Raw genomic sequence first — 27,152 nt, 5'->3', positions numbered from 1 at the left:
GAGCTCTCTTCCTGCTGATCAACAGCTGTTAACTAACAGTAACTTTCCCCAAAAGTTATGCACCCCTGCTGAAACCACGGATGGTGCTATAACAAGTATACAGAAAGTTGGCTTACTCTCTCCTGCACTGAAACCCACATAGTAAAAAACTATACTGTGTTTCCAGATGCTGTACCTGGCTGTTATAAAACCCAGATTCAATTCACAGCACTGAATCATACCCCACAAAGGGATACCGGTTTTCTGTGACTGCAAACACAGCACTTAAATTTTCAGCCCTTGGCACTAAAGGCAAGGCTGGCAAGCGCCTCAGAAGAAATTTGTAACACCAAGGAAGAACTTAAACACTAGCTTAGTGGTTAGAGAGATGAACTGGATTCTGGCTCAAAGCTCTTTCCATAAACGCCAATAAAAAATAAAAATCAGTATAACAAAAATCCAATATAATTTGGGGGCAGGACCCAAAAGTTTACAAGTGGTCTAATCCCCTGTTAGATAGCAGTGCTCTGGTTCAGTGAGAGCTCAGCAGCACGTCCCAACTACTTCACTCAAAGGGCTCCTTTTTTCTCTAGCACTGAAGAGGTAGATCACTTTTTTGGGGTAATGTGACCTTCTTACTTGAATCTTTACAGGCCAAGGAGGGAACTGAAACTGTATCTCCCACACATTAGTATGGCAATCATCAAATTATTTGATGAAGACAGTAAGAAGGAAAAATATTTATTTCATACATAAAAATGATACATTATTAAATATAAAATATTTTGTAGACGCATATATGATACAATCAATTCCCAACTATCTGCAATGTGCGTATCCCCATATTATTTCATGTTAGTGAGATATTATAGGGTAGAAAACAGTTCTTGATGTAGGAAAAAATCAATATAGGAAGAAAAAGGTTACATATTTTAAACTGTAATAAAAAACCTTTTGTTTTTACTTCTTACACATGGCACACTAGTCACAGTCCTCAGGTAAGAACAGATTCTAATTCAAAATTGAATTTTTTTTTTTTTTTTAACTATACTAAAAGGATGTCAATTACATTTTCCTCCCTGATCTGTCTAAAAAAACTGCAAATGGTTTAGGACAGGTAACACATCTTCCTATACACCTGTAAAGCACTTATGTATGCCCACTGCATCTTCCCAGAAAGTACAGCAGAAGGCATTCTGTGAGCATTTATAAATTAACTCTTCAATCTATCTACTTACGAATTTAAACCGCGTTTCTAATAAAACAGAATTAGAAGATGTATCTGCTCTCTATTTCCCTCAGCAGGGTCTTGGGTTTTTATAAATACATTTTAAAATTATATATATATATATACACCACACACACACATATATATATATATATCCACAGCACAGAATACAAGGTCTGCACTTATAACAAGAGGTTTGTGGTTATTCCTTTCTTTCCTGAGTAAGCTCAGAACAGTTTCAGAACAATCGACAAGAAGTCCTGTCCAGCAGCAGTCCAGGGCTCTGTACAGGTCTTTGTTAACAGCTGCATCATTGCTGCTAAATGTGGAATTGGGAATTAGTTCTGATGATCACCCAATGTTTTTGACTGTTAGGATCCACAATAACATACAGATACCTTAAAAGCGTATTTAAATGGGAGTTACGTGCACGCTTTGATCTCGACTAAGGATCTTAAAGACATATACCAGCAGAATATAAACATCATCATATAAAAAAAAGTTTGTAATGATGTTGTAATGATGTGATTGATGCTGTATCAAGATTTTCTTAGCAATCAATTAACCACAAACCAGCTCATATTTTAAAAGTCCACCTTGTTTGTTTAGATAGAAGAAAATACAGGAATAGAGAAAGAAAAAAAGAAAGATTTATCTGACAACCTCTCTCTTAAAAATCCTAGTAGAATGATTGCTGATATTTCTACTGTGATAATACAAACACTTTTACCACACAATGCTTAATTTGTTGTAAAATTGTTAGACGTGTCCATTTTAAAACATTTACAAGCTTGAACAATATCTCAGGCATTATCAATTTGGACTGTTACTGAGAAGCCAGTGATGTTATTTTAAAATGATTTCAGGAATATAATGATTTCAAATGGAAGGTACTTTTTGGCAGCTAGCAGCATACACCTAATTATAATTAAAATGAGAAATATTGTATATGTTTTTATTTATCAATCATTTTTGTTAACTGAATAAGTAGTTTAATTTCCTTCTTCTGTCAACCACTGAATAAAGAGATCAAGACAATCAGGATTTTCTTCATCTGAAAGAGGTCTACAGAACCAACGAGACAATTTATCTTTTAAAAAGTAATGTAAGAAGTTAAAAAGAATGAAATTCATCCATACCATACATATTCATGTATTATTCAAATGTATGAAGTAAAACTTAAATACCTTCTTTTAATTTCTTCTCTGTAAGAAGCTTGGTAGTATTAGAAGAAACTTTGTACAAAAATTCACAAAGAAAGGTGGAATGTGAAGAATCTTCAGAGAAGCCACTTTCAAGACAAATATCATAGCCTGGGAAATCTATTAAAAGACAAAGGAGTAAGTAACATACAAAACTTCCTCTACTATAAGGTATAACTGCTTCTCACATCCTTCTTACTGCATCTGCAGTATCTACAGATACACAGCTGCTCTCTAAAATCTTTCCTACAGCACAAATACACATTATTGATCTATTTTTATAATTAAAATTCTTACCTGTTCACCAAAAAACACTGTTTTACATCAGTTACTACATTGCCATTTTCTACCACTGCTTGCCAATGTATCCTAAATGCGTCTTTCTAGTGTACTATGCTTTATTTTCATCTCTTATTATAATATACTTAAATAGAAGGAAAGTGTTTCTCTTCAGGGCTTATCTAGAAGTTTACCACAAACTCTGGCAGCAGAAGGATTTCAGAGGGTCACTGTGAACCTGCCATGACCCCCTACTTTCTCTGAAAAGGCGGAACAAACACCAGCTTCAACACACAGCAGTACTGCCTTGGCTGGAAGGCTGAAAGTAGAAAAGACAGAGCCAAGACAAGCAAACTTCCTTCTATAGCCTTAGGACTATTTCACAGCATAACTAGCAAAATAAACCAAACAACAGAAAGCATAAAACCACCACAGCTGCTTGTCTGCACAGTGATTGAGCTCAATATCCCAGGATCCCAGCCTGTCACTTGTGACAAAGAAGTGCTTAGGCAAAACTTAAGGCACTGCATTTGCTCTGGGAAGCTCTAGATCATTCCAGAGTTTCTGACTAAAAAAATTGTGTTCAGCCTACCAAGTGTTAGTTTGCTGAGTTGCATGAGACAATGTAAAGTGTGCCCACAATGCTGGCTGGAATAGCATAGCTAATTTCTTCCAGTGTAAATCGGTGTGTGAACTTTCATTCCCAGACTGCTTCAGATGCCAGAGAGCCCTTTTAAAAGGGAAGCTCAGACACATCCATACTCTATAATTTTATAATACGTAACTTAATATTATATATATATATATATATATAAGAATAGCTTTCTGTTTTCAAGTGCCTGAAAACAGTGATAGATTGAGACCAGGCCAGTTGACTTTCAGGGCCAAAGTCTATGATGCACAGTTATGATCTGAAAAAGGGTAGTTTGCTGGGATTGGTTGAAGAGGAGAGTTATTTTAGGAGGAGAACTTGTGACAAAAGATAGGTACAGTACAAACCTATTTTATATAGTCAAGGTAGACATCAATTTAAATAATTTGTAATCAGAAAGCAAAGCCCCTGAGAAATACTTTAGATACATGATTAACTGTATGTACTCATTTTTCTGGTAAAAGCCTGACAATAAAGGCAAAGCAGATGATGCTTTTCTTCTGTGTTACAAAACAATGTTATGAGGGTATGAGTCATCACAGGCTTTTTATTATTTTTTGAAGAAATAAACTTGAAGTCCAAGTGAAATGCAAGTAACTTGCACAACTACACATAGTGTCTGATAAAATACAGTTAATGCCACAACTCCCTTCCATTGCTCAACTCAATGCCACTTTTTTTCTGAATTCTTTCCTTCCCTTTCACTCAGTATGAAATTAGAGGATCAAAACGAAGAGGGTATATCCTACCTGAGAACTTATTATGGTATAGGAATTCCATTTGCAGTCGTTGTCCAGCTTTCTTGGCTAATAAGTATGGAGTACTGTAAACGGGATCGCCAGTAGCGCACATCACATCAGCTCCACTGAACAGCAGCATTAGAGTTTCTAGAACATCTTGTTTAACTACAGCAGCACAGCGCCTTATGAAGAGGGAAAATAAGAAGCCTGTTTAAAGTAGAAAGTTGTTGGTAGCAAGCGCTTGTAATATAGATGCAAATCCTTTCACCTCTGATATAGTTCCCCTACATTTTCAAAGGCCATAACCACTGGGAAGCAGCAGGAATCATGATTACGGTCTGAAACTATGAAAAAGGAGCAACAAGGAAAAAAAAAATCACCAACCCAAACCCTGCAAGATTTTGCTGCCACATGTTTCGCATCTGCATGTTAACATTAATTAAAACAAAAAGCTGTCCCTGCACTTGTGTATCTACATGAAAAATCCCTCCTTCATTTCTCTTCACACACCAAACTACTGAAGAAAAAAATTAATTATTCCAGACCTCAGAAGTTCAACCAAAGAGACAAGATTTAATACTTTAACTCTGTTATTAGGAAACAGCCTGAAATTCACAGGTAGTTTTTCAAAGTCATGTTCACAGTCAGTAAGGCAACTGCTGTTTAGGGTACCTTTATACTTGATAATTTTCCTTGAGATTTGAAGATCTCAACACATTCTAGAAATTCAGGTCCCTTTCATCTTCCTATGCATGAAGACAAATTTATATCATTTTTTCCAAAATGTTGTTCCAAAACCTTAAAATTAGAAGTACCTATGTAATTACAGCAATCTATTTGATAATTTTAAATTATTTAGTTAATGAATGAGTTTTTCTGAAATGATTAAGGCAGATGTTGCTCAACACAAGAAAAGTACTTCTCTAGAATTCAGCTGCTCATAAACACAGGTGCATCCAGTAGGCAAAAACCTATAAGGCAGATAGTTCAGGAGAAGTTTTATAATTACTTGGCAATGACCACTTATTACATGATAATATCACGTCTCTATAGAGAATTTGATCATTACATCTGATATTATTTCCCAGTAGTTAAATCATTAATTGACAGACTCCTCTGCACCAGAAGAGTTCAGAAAAATCAAGCTCATAAACCACAAAGGACTATTGCATTTCCTGTAGTCAGCAGTTACAGTATAAAGTTAACTGTTACCAATAAATTAAAAAAAAAAAAAAATCTAAGTGTTTTATTTTGCAAAGAGCTCTCCATAAAGCCTAAAAATGTGTCCTGATTCCAACAGGATCAGAAAATCCTATTGGAATGTAGAAAACCCAAATTCGAAGTAAAAGATGGTTCTATACTTTGGTTGGAAGTATTTTAAAAGAGACAGTATTTTTAAATGCCTTCGGTTTTACTTCTCGTGTGTATAACTCACATGCAACCGCTAACATATGTGAAAAACACTTCCATTTTTTGAAAATAACCACTGAAACCTACTACTTCAAAGCACAATAACTTAAATGTTACCCCCCCCATAATCTCTGCATATCCTTTGAGACAATTTCACTAATATGCAATTGAATACACTAGCTTTGTAAAATACATGCATTTAAACCCCTCTATATTCAAAAACCCTAAAAAGTCATGACTCTGAAATCAGCAGACAGTATAAGTCAGTCAAATAGACATCAAAGCTATGCAGAATTTGATAATTATAATTAGCAATTATAATTAGCTTTTTCTACTTTATGACTGTAGACAATTTGTTTCTGTTATTTGTGCAAAAGGAAACATTAGAACTCACAGTTTTCATCATTTCATTTATTCTAGCTTGTTTCATTTCCAATTAACTGCAAGCTACTATGAAAGCGTGCATGAGCTACTTTTCACTGCTGATAACGCAATCACCTAATGTACTGGGATGTTCGATGTTAGACATATATCAAAAACATAGTGAGAAGGAATATAAAAAAGACAAGTGAGAATTTTCATCTCTAGAGTGTGCATTTGAAAACAAAGATCTGTATTTATTGATAGCTCTGGAGTATTTATTATAGGCACCATACAGGTGCCATAACCTTCTACAAACAAATTGGAAAATCTAGAACTAAGAAATCATGGATTGACTCCTGCAAAGGCTTCCCAAAAGGCTTTATTCAGGGCCGTGAAACCAGTCACTCAGGATTTTCAATTTGTTTCTCACCAGTTTAACAAGATGAACAAAATGCACACAAATACAATTCAATACAAAAGGTATAGCAAGGGCTTATCCGTTCTATAGTATTACCTTATTCAATTGTTCCTTGGTTTTGTAGGTAAAAGGTGCTTTTCTGAATTTTCCCTCTTTGTATTTTTGTATAATGAATGCAATCCTTTTTTCTGCTGGGGCATCCATGTGCAGCTCTTCATCTGGAGGAAGATTTCCTGCCCAAAAGCTGTTTGCCCTCTTATTTCCAATGATGATAAAGAGCTGGATGAAGTGCAAGAGAAAAATAAAATATCACAAAGGATATCAAGCTAACCCCTAAATAATTTAATAATTTTCAGTTGCTAAAAGTGGAGAAAAAAAGTTCTAAAAAGACAAAATTGCCTGCAGGAAAAGAAACCTTACTCAGTCAATATTATTAATTTATAGATGACCACAGTTAATGACCTGTAGTCATGATTTTCAGCAATAGCTACTAAGCTTTACAAAGCTAACCAGTTACAAGACTTCAAATAAACACAAGAAAATAGCAGTAGAAGGTTAGAGAATACTAGCACTTGTTTTAAAGAAAACACTGACGACTCAACCTTCCCTATCAGCACCACTTTTAAACACCCTGAGCACCTAACCTGGTAGTGAGGAGTTTGTTTCCCTTCCTTTCCCCTCAACCAACACTGCCCATCACGACTGTTGTGCAAAAGCATTTCCATTTTTTTCCCCAAAAATACAGGTGCTTGGAGAAATGCTTGGTGCACATTGTTCTCAAAGACAATGAATATTTTGAACAACACAAAGGTACAGTTACCTCACAGAAACCTTAAGGTTTACTATAACAGCAACATATTTTTTAGCAGCTAAATGTTAAGACTTCTCATAAGTAGAGGAAAGAACTCTTATTCATTAAGTACCTTTCAGGATGGAACAGAGTTGCAATATCTCAACATACCTCAATAAGCTCATTGCTCCAAATGCTGGCATCCATTTTTAGACTCCGGACTTTTGAGTCTCTTGGTCCTAAAGATCTGTGCTGTCCTAGAAATCCAAGAGTATTTTTACTTAACTAACTTCACTAAAGCACTTAAACCAAGTTTCTCTTCTGCTGAGCTAACAAAAATATTTAAATGAAGACAGATTTATTCTAATTGTTATTTTTTTAAAAAGGCTAATATGTATTAGGCTTGACATTTAAATAAAAAGCAAAAAGAAAACAACCAAAAAAAACAACCAAAAAAATGAGAAAGAAGGAAGGGAGGTGGATTGCACTTGGCACAGAAATCTAGTTCTTTTTAGGTTATAACACTGTTGTGAGAATTGTACATATTTAATAGTAAATAATAAACAAAGGCTCTGATGTAGAATACTTTCAAAAGGGTTTGTTCTGAAAGCAAAACCTAGAGTTATAAACCAGGTTTCTGCATCCACTGCTTTTGCATGTATTTAAATATAAAACATGACAGGTTTTTTTTTTTCTTTTAATATCTGAAAATGTTATCTATCCCCTATTGTCAGTAAATATGGCCTGGGGTAACAGAATTAATACCTCTAATTTATACATTGCCAATTGTTATCCTTTGGAATGCAGCCTCACAAAAGCCAGCCATTTCCCAAGAAGTGTTAGTATGTCTTGATTTCCACTAATTGTGAAGGATTATTCATCTGAGGGAAACCAATCACCGTATAGGCTTGTCATTTATGCAAGGAAGTACTTTAGAATACTTGGTATTAAAGAAGTTACATCCATTTGTTGTTTGTCGAAACTTTCACAAGGATAGCACTTTAAAAATAAAAAAAGCCAGTTCAAGGACATACGCAGATATGCAAATATGACATTTTGTAGAACCCACACAGCCTCCCATTAATTACTCTACCTGCGCACTTCTTACAAATGACAACACAGAGATTGATGGATGCCCAGTCAGGATTGGGAGCTTTACAGTCAGCACAGCTCCTGTTGGATTCATTGAACCAAATCTTCTCAGCTACTTCATAATCAGAGAGAGTTTCTGCTATTGATTGCTGCAGCGCTTCAATCCAGTCTTGTTTCTCTCTTTCCGACTCGGCTGTAAAGCTGAAACAATTGACTTTTCTGCATTATTGATCTTTATTTTAAAGCCCAATTAAACAGAATCTGTAGTCTCTCTTATTTATTACGTTCATACCCAAAATCACTGTCAAAGAATCTTCCTACACACACACACAAATTCTAAGATGGAAAATATATTTTTTGTCAGTGAAAACTCCCTCAGTCAGAGATCAGTTTTTAACAAAACCACTGCCAGCTAGAGCTATACAGCTTTTGTAACATTTTAGTTATGTTCCTGAGTTACTTTCAATGCATTTACTTATTTATTATGTTAACACATACCAAAGTTAAAGCCTGAGTAAAAAAAAAAACAAAAACAAAAAACACAGCATAGAATTACTTTAGGAAAAATGATGATTTACTAAGGAGTAAAAGTAGACTTCCTAACTGTAACAGACAAAACTGCTTTTCATTTAAACTGATCTTTTTTTAAAAAATATAAATAATAATAAACAAGCACTAACATGGTGATGGCCTCGAGAAAGTCAAAAACAACTATCTACCAACTAGCCATAGACTCAAATCACTGAGACTAATTTATTTACCAGCTACTCTAGGCCACTAAGTATAAAAGCAAATTGTTTGCTTTTCAGTCATTTAGCAAGTCAAGGAGAACAAAGCGACTTCTTCTCCTGTATTACTGAGTTTTCATTAAAGAAACACTTACACGTTCAAGAAAAGGTTTCTATTAGCATATAGCTTTATTTTATTTTCTTAAATCATTACAAGTCACAGCATCAGCCAAACTTTCTACTGTTTTCAACTGAGGATTTTTACAAGGGATGGCACATAATCAATTCTTTTCTTTTAGAATAAAATGCTTAATATTAAATGAATGCAGCATGATTTCACTTCTGCAGTTTACTATGAAGATGAAGCAAAGTTTTCAAAGTTTGGTTTTCTTCTGCCCTTGCAGAGAATGAACAAAGACGGTTAAAAATATGAATTTGTGGGAACAGGATGCCTAGTTAGGGAGATAACAGATGAAGCACACAGCTAAACAAAGGAAAAAAAATCCCTTTGTTGTTTAAAAAATGCTGAGCATTCTTAATAACTTACCTTTTCACCCAAACTAGGTTAAATCACTGCTGTAGGAAGCAAGTATTTCTTCAGTGTATTAATTATTTGTACACTCTGTACTGTAAATATTAAAGTTCTCACCTGAAGCTTTTATAAGGAGTAATTATTTCAAAAGATTGCTTTGCAGTCCGATCCACTTGTTTTACATTTGCCACATTCATAGGGATTAAAGTGATACCAAATCCTGTCTTGAAATCCTAAGGAAAAGACAATAAAAGTTCAAGGAGTTATAATTCAATAATCAAGCATGTACAGAACATTTAAATCAGCAAAATCCAAGATCTGTAATACACATTTTGGCTACAACATGCAAGCTCTTTCCAATTCATTAAGGGATAAATAAACCTATACCAAATTATGTCCAAACACTACCCTTCTAATTGCTAGAATGATCTTACTTGATTGCTGGTGAGAGAAGAAACTATTAATAATGGAAAAATGTTAAATAACAGATTGCACTAAAACAGAATTTTGCAGAATCAAAACAGAAGTATCTAGCTTCTATCATACTTTAGTGACTAAATAACGTTTATCCATCCAAATCCTTCTCACTGACAGCAGTTTTGCCTGCTTTTAGACAAACTAGTTAAAGAAAACAAAATTCCTTAAATGTTTGGTTGTTCATGCTTCTGATGTATTACGTGAACTAAACTTCTGAAACATGTCTTAGAAAAAAAGTCCCATAAAACAACTGAAATAGACAAGGAGTTATTTGTGGTTCGGCTATTAGAGATGCTAAGTATTTTGTCTTAAACCAAGAAAAATCCCCCCCCCCCCCCCCCATGAAACACTGTACTTAATAAAATCAATCATATGTTAACATGGTTGGGAAATGTTCATTGACCCCCTGGAAGCCTGTCTCAAATGGACACAATTTGGAACCATGGAGAGACACATGTTTCTGATGACAAACATATTCTGACCACACTGGTGCTTCCTTCAGACTCTAATTTACATATTCATCTAATGGTAGTCACCTCCACAAATTTAATTCACGTTTGACAGGACAAGAAGCAATGGGTACAAACACACCCACAGGAGGTTCCCTTTGAACATCAGGAAGGACTTCTTCACTGTGTGGATGATGGAGCGCTGGCACAGGTAGCCCAAAGAGGTCGAGGGATCTCCCTCCTTGAAGATCCCTGGAGATCTTCAAAGGCTGCCTGAACATGGCCCTAGGAAACCTCAAAGGGCTCAGTGTGGCCCTGCAAGAGTGGAGTGGTAGGGAGGGGATCTCTGGAAGTCCTTTCCAACCTTAACCCTTCTGTGATTTCTTGGACTATTACCATAATTCTTGGAAACATTAACTGCATCAGGAACAAAAACAGAAACTCCGTCACCCAAGCAAAAGAGCCAAATCCACATATCTTACCATCTGCAGGATGCTCACTATTTCACTCCTCACATTACAAGTAGCTTGGCGTGGGCTGATAAAAATATGAGAGCACTAGAGGAAAAGGCTTCGGCAGAGATACCTGCCTGCGATGAGGCGGCTGTTTTTCTAGTAAATACATATTTAAGCCTGCATCATTGACAATCGTGAGATTTTCAAAGTTAATAACAGCATTAAAGCTCACATAGAGAGGACACTTCACAAAACTCTTTTCAATTCATTCAATCATTTCAGGAACAAGAAAAAAATATCTTTAGCCATGATGGGTAAGGCTATATCTAACAGGAGATACAAACAAGCCTACACACTTGAGCATAAAGATTTAAAGTCATAACTTTTCAACAAGTACTCTGGATTAACCATTCCTCATATAATCAGTTTTAAATATTTCTAACCTTTCCTCTACCCTAGGATCCTGTAACATAAGCATTTTTATTCTCCTCCCTCGTCTTCAGCCCCTCCTCCTCAAATTTTCCTTTGAATCAACAGTTTTGTTATTGTCACAACTACTTTGGAAGAGAGCAGAGAGCTCTGTCAAGCCTACAGTCCCTAATTCATCCTCAAAGTTCAGTTCTATGGGAAAAGAGTGGACAGAATAATTTCTTTTTGAGAATGAACCTGACAGCACGCTCTGCAGCAATGAAACATTCTTAAAGGCAGACATTACCAGCGAGAAAGAGAGAAGCATGAAAAATAAGCTAACAAAATTGAGGATAGAAAATTACCTTTTTTTTTTTTTCACTTCCATTAGCAGCATCTTAAGTCAAATGAGAAACACGGAATGAAAAAAAAAACAACCACCTTTAACTTCCTAGAATTAAACAGTTTGTGCTTCTGAGATGTAAACTGGATGCAGGTTTCAATTATTTGTCTATAATTGGCCTTAAAAAGTCCAGATTTTTAAAGGACAGGTAACCAGACTATACTTGTACCTTAAGAACAGTGCAACAAATTCTTCATTAAATAAATGCCGAATGGCTGCCAAAAAACACATGATTAATAGGAGTTTAATATACTCTTAGGTCCAGAATAGGTCACTGAAGGCAAAAAAGAGTAATGAAGAGAAGATGACTGAAATAAGAACTACCACATCAAAAGTTCACCTATAGCAGCTTCCCTTTAAGCACTTGCTACTGGCAACTGTCATAAGAAGAATATAAATAAGAGAAGGTACATCCTCATCTTCCCAAATAAGCTCCCAGCAATCTAGGGACTTCCAGCTCAGAAAGCCTATGACAAGTAGTTGCAGTCAAGCCATCACACTTAATAGCCATTGACAGCCACATCCTCAAGGAATTTAAACAAATGCATGCTTTAAAGCCTCCACAGCATTATACTTTATAAATTTCCCAAATACCAGTTGTACAAAAAAAAAGTATTTGTTTAATATTTATATCTGATAACTATGAATTTCATTACACTGTTAAAGAGCTAAATTTGATTTATCTACCTATTTCATGCTTTTCCACCTTGAAAATCTCTATCCCACATTTCCTTCACTCTCTTCTTTTTTAAGCTCTTTTCAAGGTCCTACACAAAACAGCAAGGGTCAGGATGCCCTTTCCCAAATTGAAGAGCCAGAGGTAGGGGGGGGTAGAAGCATCCCCTTCTGCTTGCTGCGACAGCCGCTGCTGCTGCCCACTCCTCCCAGCCCGCCGGGTAGGGTGCAGGGGACCACATCCAGTCAGCCAGCCCACTCCTCTCCTTTGCTCAGCTGGCCCAGCTGGTGTCCTTGGAGCTGAAAGGAAGCACCCTGCAAGACCTCAGATCAGACTCGCTTACATATGCTGTAATTACAGCCGCTATCCAGCCACCAAACTTCGCTGTACTTGAACCCAACAGTGCAGAGCTACACAAGCTCTTAGAAATGAAATACAGCAAGTCCCAAAGCTGGAACACCAACCCTCCCCAAATCCGCACACATACCCAGGCAAGCAACAATCCCACTGAAAAGATAGTAACTATCCTCATGTTTTAAATGCAGCAAGTGTGTAAGAGCTTACAGTACTGACTTTCAGCATGAGGAATGCCCAAAAGTTTTAAGAAATTAGAAGTGAGGAATGCTATTTTCAGAACAGAAGGTGGAGGTAAATTAACCAATTTCATCGGTACATTAGAGAGAAGCTATTTCTGTAATGGTCCGAACAAACTCTTTATGGTAACTGTACACTTGGCACAAACCAGGCTTGGTGAGTGACAGGTACACTGGAATCTCATTTTCATGGTTCAGATTTCTGTGCTTTCAAGAGTGCAGTCTTGTTCTCTCCTTCAGAAACAGAAGTGGGAATTGGTATAGGGAAGAAAGAAACGCTCCACTTTGAAAGATAAATTCATTCATTTTGAGTGCACAAGAGGACAATAGGGCCATTCAAGCACTATACAAAGTGTGCTGGCAGCAAGACCAAGCAGTATCTTTTTGGAATACGAATTGTTTTACTCCTACAGACTGAGAGCCCATTGTTCCAGATAGATTAAGCTCTGTGTTAGACTTTCTGACAAACGAAGAACAGCTTAAGAAGATTCAAAAATATGCAGAGAAAGCTTCTTTTTAAAAATATACATACATCTTAAATGCCTGTATTTATACTACCTTGATGCACTTGAATAGAGATTGAAAAAAACAGGTGACAGTTTGAGCTTTTTACAAGAAAAAACACAATTCTTTACAGATATAATAATAGATTAAAAGTATTCACTAAACAGCACAGTAGGCTAAAAATACTGATGGGGAAAGTAGTTAACTATGGAGTAAGTATTGGCTTTCCGATAAACTGTTGTTCCTTCCTGAAGGAGGAATGATTATAACATACAAGTCCTGTTGCCATTATCATCCTTGTCTGAAAGGCACAGAATCTATGAAAACCTAGGCATCTTTACGAAATCCTTAAATCTGTAAACAGGCTCTGACTTTTGTGGCCCTCAGTCAAAGAAGAGGCCCTCTCTACAGACCACTCTTCTTCTTGTAAAGAATATTTATTCTTTTCTCTTTTTCCTCCTTCCACTCACTTTTGCAGAAGGAAACTTGGGATTGCATGCTTGTTTGCTAAAATGGTCGAGTCTAAATTCATCTGAACATAGAAGATTTAGATCTGCATTTACTTCTTTAGCAGCTACATTCATTTCTATGAAGGTAAGATTTCCACAATGTATAAGTTGATTAAAAAAAAGAAAAAACAGCACAAGTTTACCCTTCCCCAACAGACAGAAATAACTCCTAAGTTTTATTTTACAAGTTAACTACATTATTTTCTCATTAGAAATATCAGAACATATTTTCGTCTCAGTTTTTTGCTGGAGGATTAAGGGAATAACAGAAACAGCATGGAAAAAGGAAAATTGCTGCCCTGATTTCAGAAGAATGTATAATTTATATACATATATATATACACATGTACTCACATACATGTGTGTGTACAGATATGTATATGTAGCACATTTAGAAGGACAGAAGTATAGAACTCTTCAGTACAGAAATAGTACTGGTGTATATTGGGAGTAGCCCACTTTTGCAAATTGCTACTTCAAAAGTATTCTCAGTGCCCATCAGTTTTCTTCCACTGAGATCATGACCCCTAGGCTATTTTTGTCGTCTTCGGCTGTTAGATCTTGGCCTTGCAGGAGGGGAGAGTGTGCATGCACATATGTATGTATAAGACAGTAATGGTAGGAGATACAAGATGATGCTGCAAGAAAAATATATCATGTATACATGCATATGCACATTTATTCATGTACACTTTTTTTAAACATCCACCTTTCTTACTATCCTACTTCAGATTTTTAAAAGGTATCTGTATATGTGACCCTACTTTTGTCCTACTGTCCACACATAGAAGACTCTTGACCTTTAAGCACTGTGTTTCTGATAGGAGTTCCAAAACACGACCTTACATTCTTCCTTGAATCCACCCTTGCTATTTGCAATAGCTCTTTAGGTTTACTTTGGGGAAGCTACCACAAAGTTTGTCACTATTACACTAAGACATTTCTGAAAGACCTCAGAAGTCCCTTAGCAATTTAACATGATTTAAACTTTTCTTTCGTTCTAGCCCCATGGCATTTGATTCCCTTCAAACAGCCAAATTATTCCAGAGAGATTAAAAGCCAATAACCAGAATCGTTTCAGATAAAGAAATCAACTTCCCACCCACACTCCCCTTAACTGTAGGTACAGAGTTCAGTCTTTCTAGTTAAAAAGGAAGGCTAATTTCTCTATCAGGTGGGAAAAATTTGTTTCCATGTTAATAAAAAATTAAGATAAATAAGTATCAGAATCTGAGAAACAGTGACTAGTAGTGCAGAAATTGCTTTGATGATATTAATGCTTCTCCACAGTTTATATTGATTTCCTCTCCTTTTCAACTACACTTAGGCTTAGCCTCCTCAGTTAGCTGTCATAAGCCTCTAAAGATTTGAAAAGCCTGATGTCCCTTATCATAGCTTAAAATCTTTTAATATAGATTTTAGGCAATAGTTAAATATCACAGGTTGGAATCAAAACTGCCATGAGTAAATACAGATTTACTCTTATGGTCTTCTTAATGAGGCCTCAAAATGAAACCTCAGTGAAGCATTCAGTATAATTACACAAACAAGAAAATGATGTTAAAAGAACATGAAGTTTGCCAACTCAAGCCCTGATGAGCAAGGAGATGCTAGAAATGAAGCAGTCTGCGCACGTTAATTCCATAGATTTGTGCTCATCTATTATGATATTAATTTTATGTTCTTTACTTAGCTAAGCAAAACTCCTATGTCCCATAACAGAACCACCTGAAAATGATTCGGGCTATTATTGCAAAACATTTTGTCGAGATGAACAACCATAATTCAAGAGGCTAACAAACAAGAAAAAAACAAAAGGTGAGAGTGAGAAAGGGCACTTCAGGTTAGCTCATCAGTGCCAAGCACTGTAGGCTTGTTTGCAGTGGAGCGTACTGAATGTGCTACTGGAGCACGATCCCCCATTTTCATTATATTAGAAAGAAATGTAGTATACGTTTTGAGGTGGCTCTATGACGCAAGCCATATATAAGACGTGGGGACAGTTGAGAGATCTTCCAAAAATTCATTCCTGACTAACACACTGAGGTAGTTACATCCTTACATGTAACTTGAATAAAAAAGTTACACAACTCTTTATCCACTTACTACAGAAGTGATTCATAATCCTCATTTTGGCAGCTACGTGTGCGAGTTTTCAAGTATAAATACAATTTTCACTATGAATACCACCTGCTTTACACTATCAGGCCCATGCCTTGCATGCTGTATGGGATGGATCTAGGACACATGAAGATAAAAGCCCCCTTCCTGTACAGACTACAAAAATACAAAAAAAAAAGGAGGATCACATAATTAATGTGACTGAATACTATCCTGGAGAGTTAGCTCTTATCTTTGCCTTTGCCAATTTCTGCTCAGTGCAAATCAAAAGCCTTAGCATACAGTCATTCCACTGTACATTTTTCATTTCCTAGTTCCTGACTTTATGCTCTAGGGTTTGATTTGCAGAACTGCCGAGCAACTGGAGCTTCAGCTGAAACCTGTGAATACAATATTTTGAACAGGTACAGTCTGACGTGAAACTCTTCCCTCCCAACCCCCATAAAAGATAGAGAAAAAGAGAATGTAAAATATATGGATACTTGAATCATTTACTTTGTTTCTCAAACTGTGTGGTCACATGGAATAGACAATCATGTTCCATTACTTACAAGGAACTGATGAAAAATAAATTAATCATTGCTCTTCAAATAGCCAAGCACAGCAATTACTGATCATTTCACATTTACTGGCAAAAGATTCATTCTGTAAGACACTTTTCAACAGTGTACAATAAAAAAGGCATGGGTTACTCCATGAAAAGAAATTAAAATTATCAAGCAGCTATTAGGTAAACAATTCACTGAATAAGGTGGAAATCCCCTGTAAGAAAACAGCATGTTATAATATCTACTGCATAATATAAATTATATAGATGCAACTGGATGAAATTAAGGCTTTAGAAATAAGCCCAGTTTTCTCACCTCTAGGAAGGGTGCACAAATACGTAATCATGGTCATGTTATTATAACATGGATTTTGTTTGAATTTTCACAGGTTTTTAGCTCAAATCTTCCTAAAAATTAGGTTTACATAATCATAGGAGCATCTGTCTCCTTACCTAACCCAAATAACACTTTACTCTAGATAGATGCTTGACTTCAAAAGCATTCAACATAATAGCAGCTGTCAGAGATCTCAAGTCTTAACAAGATTTCAAGAATACAAGCCAGAGCAGAGGATGCAGACTAAGTTCGCTCTCTCCCCTCCTCTTCTCTTCAGTCCCAGAAGGAAAGGCTTTAGCATGTGGTCACAGTGAATTAAGACAAGATGATACAATCAGCAAAGAAATGTTCAAATACAATAGCTACAAGTAAACACATACTAAGTTAAAAGCCCCAATTTCTTAGTTCTCAAAACAAGACAAGATGATCACAATGAATAAGAAAGCAAAAGTTGTAATTGCAAACATTCAGAAGTTTCTCACTTGTGCAAAAACATGCTGAAGGAGAAGGAAAAAAAACATCCTGCAACCATGCTCTGCCATTACAAATAACTGGTACGTACGCAATTTAGTGATGGACCAGTAACCTTTTCATCACTTCTGAAACCACTTCTATGAGCTGTTGCTCAATGTAAGCAACTGAATTCTAAGTAGAGTTGTATATTTTGACACAAAGCAATTGAGACCTATTACTGGAAGGCAGAACTCATCTCAAAACCATCTTAAACTCGCACACAGTTTTAAACACTTCTGAACTGAGCACCCAGAACACCTCTTGCTAAGGGAAGGACATTTTTAAACATCTCTATTACCAATAAAATTTTAAGCAGCCATCTGGAGTCTTCTTTAAGAGTGATTCACAACTGGAAACCTTCTTGGAAGATTTATCAAGACTACTCTCTGGAGACCACAAAGATCTGTATATTTTAAAAATACCGTGTACATTATGGTTTTCTGAATTCACATTCTACAATTGTGTTGTGAAGCTTTACACACACAAAGATCTTGTTACGTATTCATAGCCCATACAAACAGCTAACAAACTGTTTGAACTCCTAGAGGAAGGACAGACTCTGAACACTTTTGTGATATTTTAAAATCTGGAAGCGTGAAAAATTGATGACCCTCTTCAGACTTTTTTTTTTTTGTACAGTAGTGACTGGACAATAGAGGAAAAATAGCAGGATATTCCCACCCCTGGCAAAAATCCCCTAATGAACCAAGAAAGTATCTAAACAATTGGGTTCCTTTTCTCCAAGTTTACTTGTGGAGATAAACGTGTATGACACTGAACAGTAAAAAAGCATTGCTGACCAAGCACAAGGCTTTTACTTACTGATAGCAAACAGAAAACTGTTAACAGTATGACGGCCATCGCTGTACATAAAAAAGTTTGTTTTTTAAAAAAATCGCTGACTCCTGTTTTTGTAAAATAAAATTTAACTGTGGCATTATAGTTCATAAATAAATTTTTTCCAAACCTTTTCTAATTTTCTCTAATGAATCTTATCTCCAAATAATTTGCTAAATTCAAAATCTTTATGAAGGACAATTAAAAAAAGCAAACAATAAAGAAAAAGTTTCAATGCTTTCTAAACTGCCATCCAAACTTCCAACTATGAAGGACATTTTCACAAAGTAAAAACTAAGTCTATAGTTTTTGAAATACTCTCAATTCCAAACTTACCTCATTTTTATCATAACTGGATCACTACTGCATTTCCCTTCTGATGTTAATAAAACTGGCAGCTTAGATTGCTGATCCTATGAAACTGAATGGCCCTTTGAGATGATGCAGATTGCAAGACAACACACCAAAAAAGCCTTATTAGGAGCATTTTAATAAAACATGGAGAGCTCTGGATTGAGCTAACAATACCTTTTCCAGCTAGGGAGATTTTAGACACCTGCTGCTCACGCAGCCATGAAGTGAAAAGTTGTGCTTTAACAAGTGACATTATGATCTTCAGTTTAAGACAAAAAATAAGCTAAGGAAAGCATAAGCCCACACAAAAGCTTTTGGCCAGCTGGTGTAAATTCTCATCTGTTTAAAAAATATTCACCCTAGCAGAAAGTTTACATTAAAATCCATCAAAGTTCAGATTTGCATGAAGTTTGAAGTTCAAGTACTTTTGAGATAACTGAACCAAAATAGCTAAATTTTGTTCTTGTGAAAAATATAAATGAATACCTATTTATCAGAAGAAATATTTTGAATGTGGGCACACAGGCACATATACCTTGAAGAACATGCTTTGGACTCCACTGAGATACAGACATTTTCTAGAAGCCAGTTTAGAGCAGAAGTTTCCCACTGCTGACTACAGTCAGAAACCTGGGGGACAAAACTAGAACTTGTGAATTCTTCTCACTCCTGTAATTTACTCTAAAAATAGTGGAAGGACTGAACCATCAACAGTTTTGCCATACATTCTGTCATGCCCAGACCAAGACAGGGCTGATGCCATTACAGCAGCAATGCTGTAATGCACAGTGACTCTTGATAAGCAAGAATCCTTCCTAACAGAGTCAGTCATTTCAGAGTTTTCTCTCCTGGGAAGATGTTTTTCCCATATTTAGTTCAACAAAAGAAATATATTAATATTATATATATATCTTATAATATATAATTATATATTATTATAGAGATAATAACAATGTGACTTGAACCACACGTACTAATATGCCTTTATGAGACAAACAAAAACAAATAGATGATAAATATATAGGAAGTATTTGATTTTTTGTAAACAAAATCACTAACGGAGACACATACAGTTAACATTTAACAATTATTCATTCTCCTATTTGCCTAAGCTTTTTGTCATGATTGTAATGATTCCACAAAGAAAATACTACTAGTATAAAAGAATATGAAAAAAGTTTCACAAATCAATACACTTTACAAGTAAGTAAAATCATTTTTACTATTTAAATACTGAAATAGCTAAATTCAAATGCTCAGATAGTTTACTTGACTCTTCCTAAATCCATCCTAAATAATAAACTTTATTATGAGTTCACATAAAAACACATAGCTATGTTTCCAGTGATTTTTTTTGACTTTCCAACGATTATTAAAGTTAAGAAGGATAACCATCACAGCTATGCAACTTAACCAAAGGGACTCACAACTCAAACAGTAATCCCAAAGAATTAAAGTTGTTTTTTTTCTTTTTAAATTATACTTGAAAATAAACAATGATCCAGCACTAAAACATCTGCGTTGCATTCACACTTCAGGACCAGGTCTGGAATTCATAGTCTCACTGAACCAAAATGCCTGCATCTTGATTTACATGACAGTCTAAGTCTTTAAGAATCTTAGTCTAGCTGGTAATTTTTGAATTTTGTAAGCAGCATGTTATATAAAAGTCATGTAAGTTTAAGCTTGCAATGAAATTATTTTCTGTTAATGAGAAGCAAAAGCTAATATCCATCAGAAAAATACAAACCGTACACTCAAACATAGAGCAAATTTACACTACAGTACATACTATGACAAATTAAAAATTATAAAAGAGACAATATAGTCCTTTCCAATAACCCTCATATTCTGTACTACAGAGAGCTAGTTGGTAGAAAGAACCCTGAAAATTACATAATCTTAAACTATCTCTTTTTACCATTTCTACATCTATCTTCTGTGGGCGTCACTGAGCTTCTCCTTGACACTAGATGAACCATACAGGAAGGTCTTGCAGGATCCAGAACAACCTACAGCTATGTGGCTCCCTTGTAGCGTAATGATGCCACTTGTCTCCTACACTCCTTTCACTTCTTAGGTAGCTCACTCCCATCCATCTTACACAAGGATTAAATATATATATTTTTTTTTTTGAGTTTTTTGAATTTTGAGACTGAAAAAATCAAAACTTGCCAAGAGCAATGTTAAGTCTGCTTCAGTGCACATTCTCAGGGTGGGGGAACTTTGATCGCTGCTTGAACTGATATTCTAAAACCATTAGTATACTCTGACCAATGTAGCAAATAGAAGCTTCTTTCACATTTTGCAAGTTTACAAATTTACTTCTTCAGTGTTCTATTAAACATCTTTCAAAATCATGCCATAACAAAAAAAGATGTTTAGATATACACAAATTACTATGTTCAGATAACGGAAGATGCTAATCAGAGATTAGCAGAGAGCAGCACCTACAGTGGCAATTTGTTCACGGAAACAGACAAAGAAAACTGAAATCCTCTGCAGTGATTCACAGGCAGATCTAACAGCAACATCCTGACCTAGACACCAGCAAACTGAACCCACTTTGTACGCAGCGAAGCACAGCTAGGAAGCTGTTCTGGCTCATAACTAACGTTACGCAGGTATGACTCTTCACACAGAAAGTATATCAAATCGTAAAGGCTTGATCAAGATAACACTGTAAAAAGAGAACCTTATAAGCAGGGAAATAGAATTAGAATGATAAAATTGCTCCATTTCAGGATATTCAAAACACAGCAGCAGTATTTTGCACCAGTTGTGCATACAGGTCAGGAGGCTTGTAACATCCAATGATTTTTGAGAACAAAATCTTTCAAAAGAAGTGTCCTTTTGTATTAGCAAGAATGGGCAGCTGCAATCTGCAAACACACTGATGTCAGAGGGAGGTATATTTTCCCAGTATGACCATGCCATTTAAGAAACTAGGACAAGCAAGAATTCAGGAATGAAACAAAACACTGGACTGAAATCAAACACTAGCAAGACCAATATTAATGGCAAAGCTCCAACTGACATTCACAAATTTGGAGATTCACCCCAGGTATCTGTGCTGAGATCCTACAAGCAACAGTTTTCCTTAAACTGTCCTGAATACACTGAAAATGGATCTTTACCTTTTCCATTTACAAGGACAAGCAGATTGAACAAAATCCGCACAGGCCTCTTAAGGTTAATTTCAAAATACATCTGCACGCAGCGTAGGAGAACGAAGTCTAGGTCTGCAGATGAAAGACCTGCAAAATTAGAAGACCTGAACCACAAGCACCACGGAATCATGCAGACTTGCAATGAAATAGCATCTTCGGTTTTGTAGTTACAGTTCCATTTTTCTTCTCCCTGTACAACTCCAGTACAGCTCCACCAGTATGTACAAAGAAACATATTTCTGATGTGCCATACCTCATGAGTAAGAGAAGGATGAAGAAGCAGAGCCTCTGAGCTTTGTGTGGACATAACCCTTTTACTCCCACATTAGCATTGCTTGGTGAGAACACCAATAAAAGACGCATTTCACTTTTAACTGCTGGTTGTATACATTAACTGTAAGCAAGTGCAAGTACCTAAGATCATCCTCAAATCAGACTTCCAAGTTTTATGTGCTGAACATTGCCAGTAAACAACAATGAGAAAAGACTAAGCAAGTCATGTATCGTATGTTTTTAGCTGTAAAAAGAAGCGAGAAACCTGTAAATTCCAAATACACAGGAATGATTACAGAGCACACAAAAAACACAGAGACAGCTGATGTATCTATTTCGTGTGAAATAAACCCTTTCTAGATAAACCAGAAAAACATTAGGTATCTCTGCTGTGTGGTTTGTCTGTAGTAAACAAAGTAAGCCAAAAGATGCTAGAACTTCCCTCACTTCTCCTTGTTAGGAAAAGAAGTGCAAGGTGAAACAAACCAACCTGGAAATCAGAATCCATCTCCCACCCGGGCATCAGCGATGACCAGCCAGCACTGTTTCCTCTCTTCTCTTATGGCTACTCAGAAGTCTAATGAATTTTGCCTTGATCAGTTTCTCAACTTTCGTTATGACCCCCATCTCCTGGCTCATCAGTTTCTTGCAGCCCAGTAAGCTGGCAGCTGCTCAGTTCCTTCAGGGGAGAGAAGTGAGAGTCAATTGTAATAATGGGCTGCAATTATTACTGGATTGCAGGAACTGAGCTGCTGTTGCTGACTGCTGTCATTTTATCTGCCTTTGAACTTCTTTATGACCCCATGGCAAAGAATTACAGCCCTCGGCAGGAAAAAACATCCACCTCTCATCATCACACAGCATCCTGCAGAAGCCTCTCGAACAAGTGCCAGCCTGGCTGACTGGGGAACAGGAAGCACTAACCAAAGCCACATTACTTCCACTAATGCAGCCACGTTGCTTCAAGCCCTTCTTCAAACCTCACTCAGATCTCTGTAACACAATGCTGCATGCTACAGTCTACTGACTATAGACATATAAATGGGGACAAACAAGTACCAGTAAACATAGGCTCCTCTCTGCCTAGACATAGAGTTTGGAAACCTGCACAATTTGAAAACGTTTGAAAATGCAAGAGACAGACGGACATCAATTCTGCCATAATCAAAATGGAGTTGTACCCACTGGCAGCAATATATGTATTTTTTTAAGACAGCCTAACTCACCTTAAACAGAAAGAATGAATGAAAGCTGTAATATACTGTTCAATATTAGATAATAATATAATCCCAAAAGGGATTGGCAAAGTCAATAAACTGTTTATCTTCATGCAGAGGTACAAAATAAAGGTAGATTACAGTCCCCAAAAGGCAAATCAGAGTCATTTGAAATAGTCAAAACATACTTATAATCACTAGGCATCACTTAAATAAAAAAGTGAGATTTCTACCTCTTATTTTCTGATTCATTAATGTTTATCTTCCCTGTTATTCAGTCTTTTTCCTTCTCGATCACTGCCCAGTTCGCCTCACTCCCAATTATTTCAGCAACCTCCAGCCACAAGTGAAGGTAACAAAGGTCAAAATTCAATGCATGAAATGTTTTTCAAAAGTGTCTTTCATTGCAGTAGATATCAATCAATAATTCTGGTGGATCTCTGGGGTAGTCTGACCCACATGCTGAGACGGAAAACACTTTTGACTTTAATTTCCCAGAAATATCTATAACCTATTGATTCTAATGTTTGAGCTTTAAAACATGCCATCTCTAACAAGATACTATTTTGCATGCAAAACATTTGAGAGGAAGAATTTAATTTAATAACAATGGCATTGAAGTGTTTCATGAGGCAATAATTCAGTTTGAGTTGATTAAGTTCGAATTTGTTGGCCTAGCGATTTATTAACCGGGGACAGAAATTACTGCTGAAAAAGCACACTGGGGTATTCCCCATATTCTTGCTATGCTGTAAACCATAATCTCCTTCCTCTTACTGTAAGGATGGTGCATTTATTTAGAATAGTTTGTAGATATATGATAGTGAAGTAAAGAAAATAACTCTATTATCTGAAACAATGTCATGCTGCTCCAAAAACCACAAAGAAACCAGAACAAGCAACAACTTATTTCATCCAAAGATGGAAATGTCACTCCAGTATAAAGAGATTAAATTTCCTCAGTATTTTAAGGATCATCTTTAGAACGCTTATTTTAAACCATCCACCGTTCATAGCTGATGAAAACGTAGATAGCCTGTTCAATAAAAACAGCTGAATAACAGCGAGATTTGTTTCCATTCAGGTTTCTATTTTTTTTTTTTTTTTTTTTTTTAGCAGTCCAGCAGTGACTTCAGCCTGTTCTCTCTCTCCACTGCCAGGAATAATATTGTTCACATTTTCAGTACACGTTGTGCATAAGACAGCGGTTTTGGAACAACTGTCCACTGGTTGGTTGTAACAAAAAAAAAGTTGGGAAGTGAAAGAGTAGGAAGGGAAAAAAGGGAAAAAAAGGGGGAGGAACTGAAAACTATGGGCATCTTAAACTCCAGTGATCCTTACTCTGGATGAATTCCAACAGAGGTTGGAGTAAGACCACCCAATCTTAAAAGTTACCATGAAGAAACAGAAATCCACGAATGCCAAAACAGCTTTCTCCATGAATACTGAGCTTTGTATGCCTGTCCAGCTCCGGCAAGCTAAACACATTACAATCGATCACCTGCTTTTAAGAGCTTGGGGGTTCTGGACATGACAGTGCCAGTTACAAGACACATTACTGAATTAGAGGCATACTCTCTGGTCTCCTGCTGGTGCATTCTAATCCATTTGCTTTCGTATTGCTATCAAGGAGATCACTTCAATCATCATCAGGTGTCTGTCAGTGTTCATCTGATCATACTCAACACAGATTAGGCAAACCTTTAAGAAATTGCTTCCCCCTGCAGATTGGGCAAACAAATAGTTTAACTTTCATAGAAGAATATCTATAAACTTAGCCCTTGATTATATAGCAAAACAACAAAAGTTAATCTCAGAGAAGATTCATAAACTGAATTTAGTTAATTGAGTTGCAACGGTCTTCAAAAATGGCAAGTCCATAACATAAGATGTGCTATGTAGTTTAAAAATTGCAATAGCATATTACCTAATTAGGTAATGGACTCACATACGCTACCATAACATATGCTCGTGCCTACCTCTACATTTGTTGAACGAATGCTTCAGTGAGGATGTGTTGTCTACACTACCTCAGAATACTCCGCACTTCATTTTTATGTCAGCTTTGTAACTTTACATAATTATTAATATTTCAGCTATACTAAATAGTTTAATACCCAAAATAAGGGACACAGGCTGAGGAAAAACAGTAATCCACGTTAACCACCGGTATGTTTAAAGTTACTCCTGTCCCAGATATGGCAATTGCATTGAAGTAACAGATGGACAGGAAAATTGTATTTTGCATTGCCCTTCATTTGAAGAAGTAAAAGCAAACCAAAGCTATCAAGAAGTTCTTCAGCAGGTCTCGTATTAGGACTGACTGTTTACAATTAAACAGGAATCAACCAGGTGTAAAATAACATTCTATCCGCATTTAATTCCACAGGATCTTGAGCTATTGAAGAAGAGAGACATCTAAAAATACTTTTCCTTTTTTTCTTCAATTTCACTGATCTCAAACCTTGTTACACACATGAAAAAAGAAAGCACTCCATGTCTATATGTATAAATATATATTTGTATGTGCACACACTGGTTATGCAATCTTTCAGGTCCACCAAACAAATGGTTTGTGTGATTTAAATTAATTATTAACAAATACTAACCTGGTCTACCACTATAAATGAAAGCACACACAGTAGTATTCTCCTTTTAATATTAAGGGCTTTTGATCCAGTAGATTATTTTACCATGAAATTTGAAGATGAGCTAGTAGCTTTTAAATGCAAGTAACTTCTATAGTGATGAATAATGCTCTCAGTTAATTCCAGTACTCAGAGGAAAATAGGTTTTCCAAGTCTGCATTAATAGTTTTCTTACGACAAGAAGACCTAAAACCTTCTTCAATTGTTCACGCATGTGCTATGCCACATTGTGAAATCCTTTTTCTTCATAATACTTAAATCATAATTTTCTTCGCTGCAAGTATTTACATGATCAAGGTAGCTAGGTGTATACCTATTAGTCTTCCAGAAAGCTCAACTGAGCATTACTGAGAAGATAACTTTGTCATTTCCCTTCCTCCTTCCCTATCCTCCACCCGAAATCAATTAATTATGAAGCTTTTCATCACTGTGGAAGCATTAGGCTTTCTACCACACTTCACGATTGCTTTAGGTGTATTTACAGCTCAGCGATATCTTAATAGCATAAAAACAAACAAGGCAAAAAACACTTACATAGGCAAGGTTTAATTAAGCTGCATACAGAAGAGCTCAACATTAACTCTTAATTTTCATTGAGTAATATTCTGCCCTTCTCCATGTTCTTTAATATCTTCAACAACCTATGACAACACCCCACAAATTATTTTTGAATGTAAAATGTAGATTTTCCCTGTATAAATAGGATGGTTACTGTCACATTGTTTTTCTCCAATTCAATCACATTAATAGCATATTATTTTACACTAATTTTTTAGGGATTTGTTTTGTTTTTGAAGTAGGGGTACAATTAGTTGAAATCTGAAGTAGGAATAGTCAGAAAACAACAAACCCTACATAATTCCTGTAATCATTCATTCACTTCATACTGCACACAAGAAAAAAAAAAAGCTTTCTTACGGAATTCAAGTTATTTCCTGTTTATTTGTTTCTGATGTTATGCACAGCAATTGATCTTTGACATGGTTTTGAGTGTGGAAAACTGGAGTGAACTGCAAGCCAAGAAACTGCTGGAAAATTAGGAGTACAATCTTAATCTATCATCCCTGCTAGAGCTTGATGCAAACAACCGTATATAAAAAAGGTTGGATCATTTGCTTCCACTTCTTATATTTGATCTTAAAACACTTGTTCACATTAATCTCCTCCCCTCCAATATATTTCCTTGGATTTTATATATACTTTTTTACATCTTGCTACCTCAAAATTATACAAAACTGTAAAGAGGGA

General features: G+C 36.0%; 1 protein-coding gene across 1 annotated transcript in view; it reads right to left on the bottom strand.

Annotated features, from left to right (window-relative positions):
* ARAP2 (ArfGAP with RhoGAP domain, ankyrin repeat and PH domain 2) overlaps positions 1 to 27,152 on the bottom strand; it is a 128,857-nt gene that overhangs the window by 62,783 nt on the left and 38,922 nt on the right. The window contains 7 exon segments of the mRNA XM_040555449.1: positions 2,395 to 2,529; positions 4,090 to 4,262; positions 4,369 to 4,424; positions 6,368 to 6,550; positions 7,233 to 7,318; positions 8,155 to 8,354; positions 9,531 to 9,646. Of these exon segments, the coding sequence (XP_040411383.1) occupies positions 2,395 to 2,529; positions 4,090 to 4,262; positions 4,369 to 4,424; positions 6,368 to 6,550; positions 7,233 to 7,318; positions 8,155 to 8,354; positions 9,531 to 9,646 (949 nt within the window).

This window comes from Cygnus olor, chromosome 4 (assembly GCF_009769625.2).
Source record: "Cygnus olor isolate bCygOlo1 chromosome 4, bCygOlo1.pri.v2, whole genome shotgun sequence".
In the NCBI taxonomy this organism is placed as follows: Eukaryota; Metazoa; Chordata; class Aves; order Anseriformes; family Anatidae; genus Cygnus; species Cygnus olor.
This window is presented reverse-complemented; position numbering and strand designations above follow the sequence as displayed.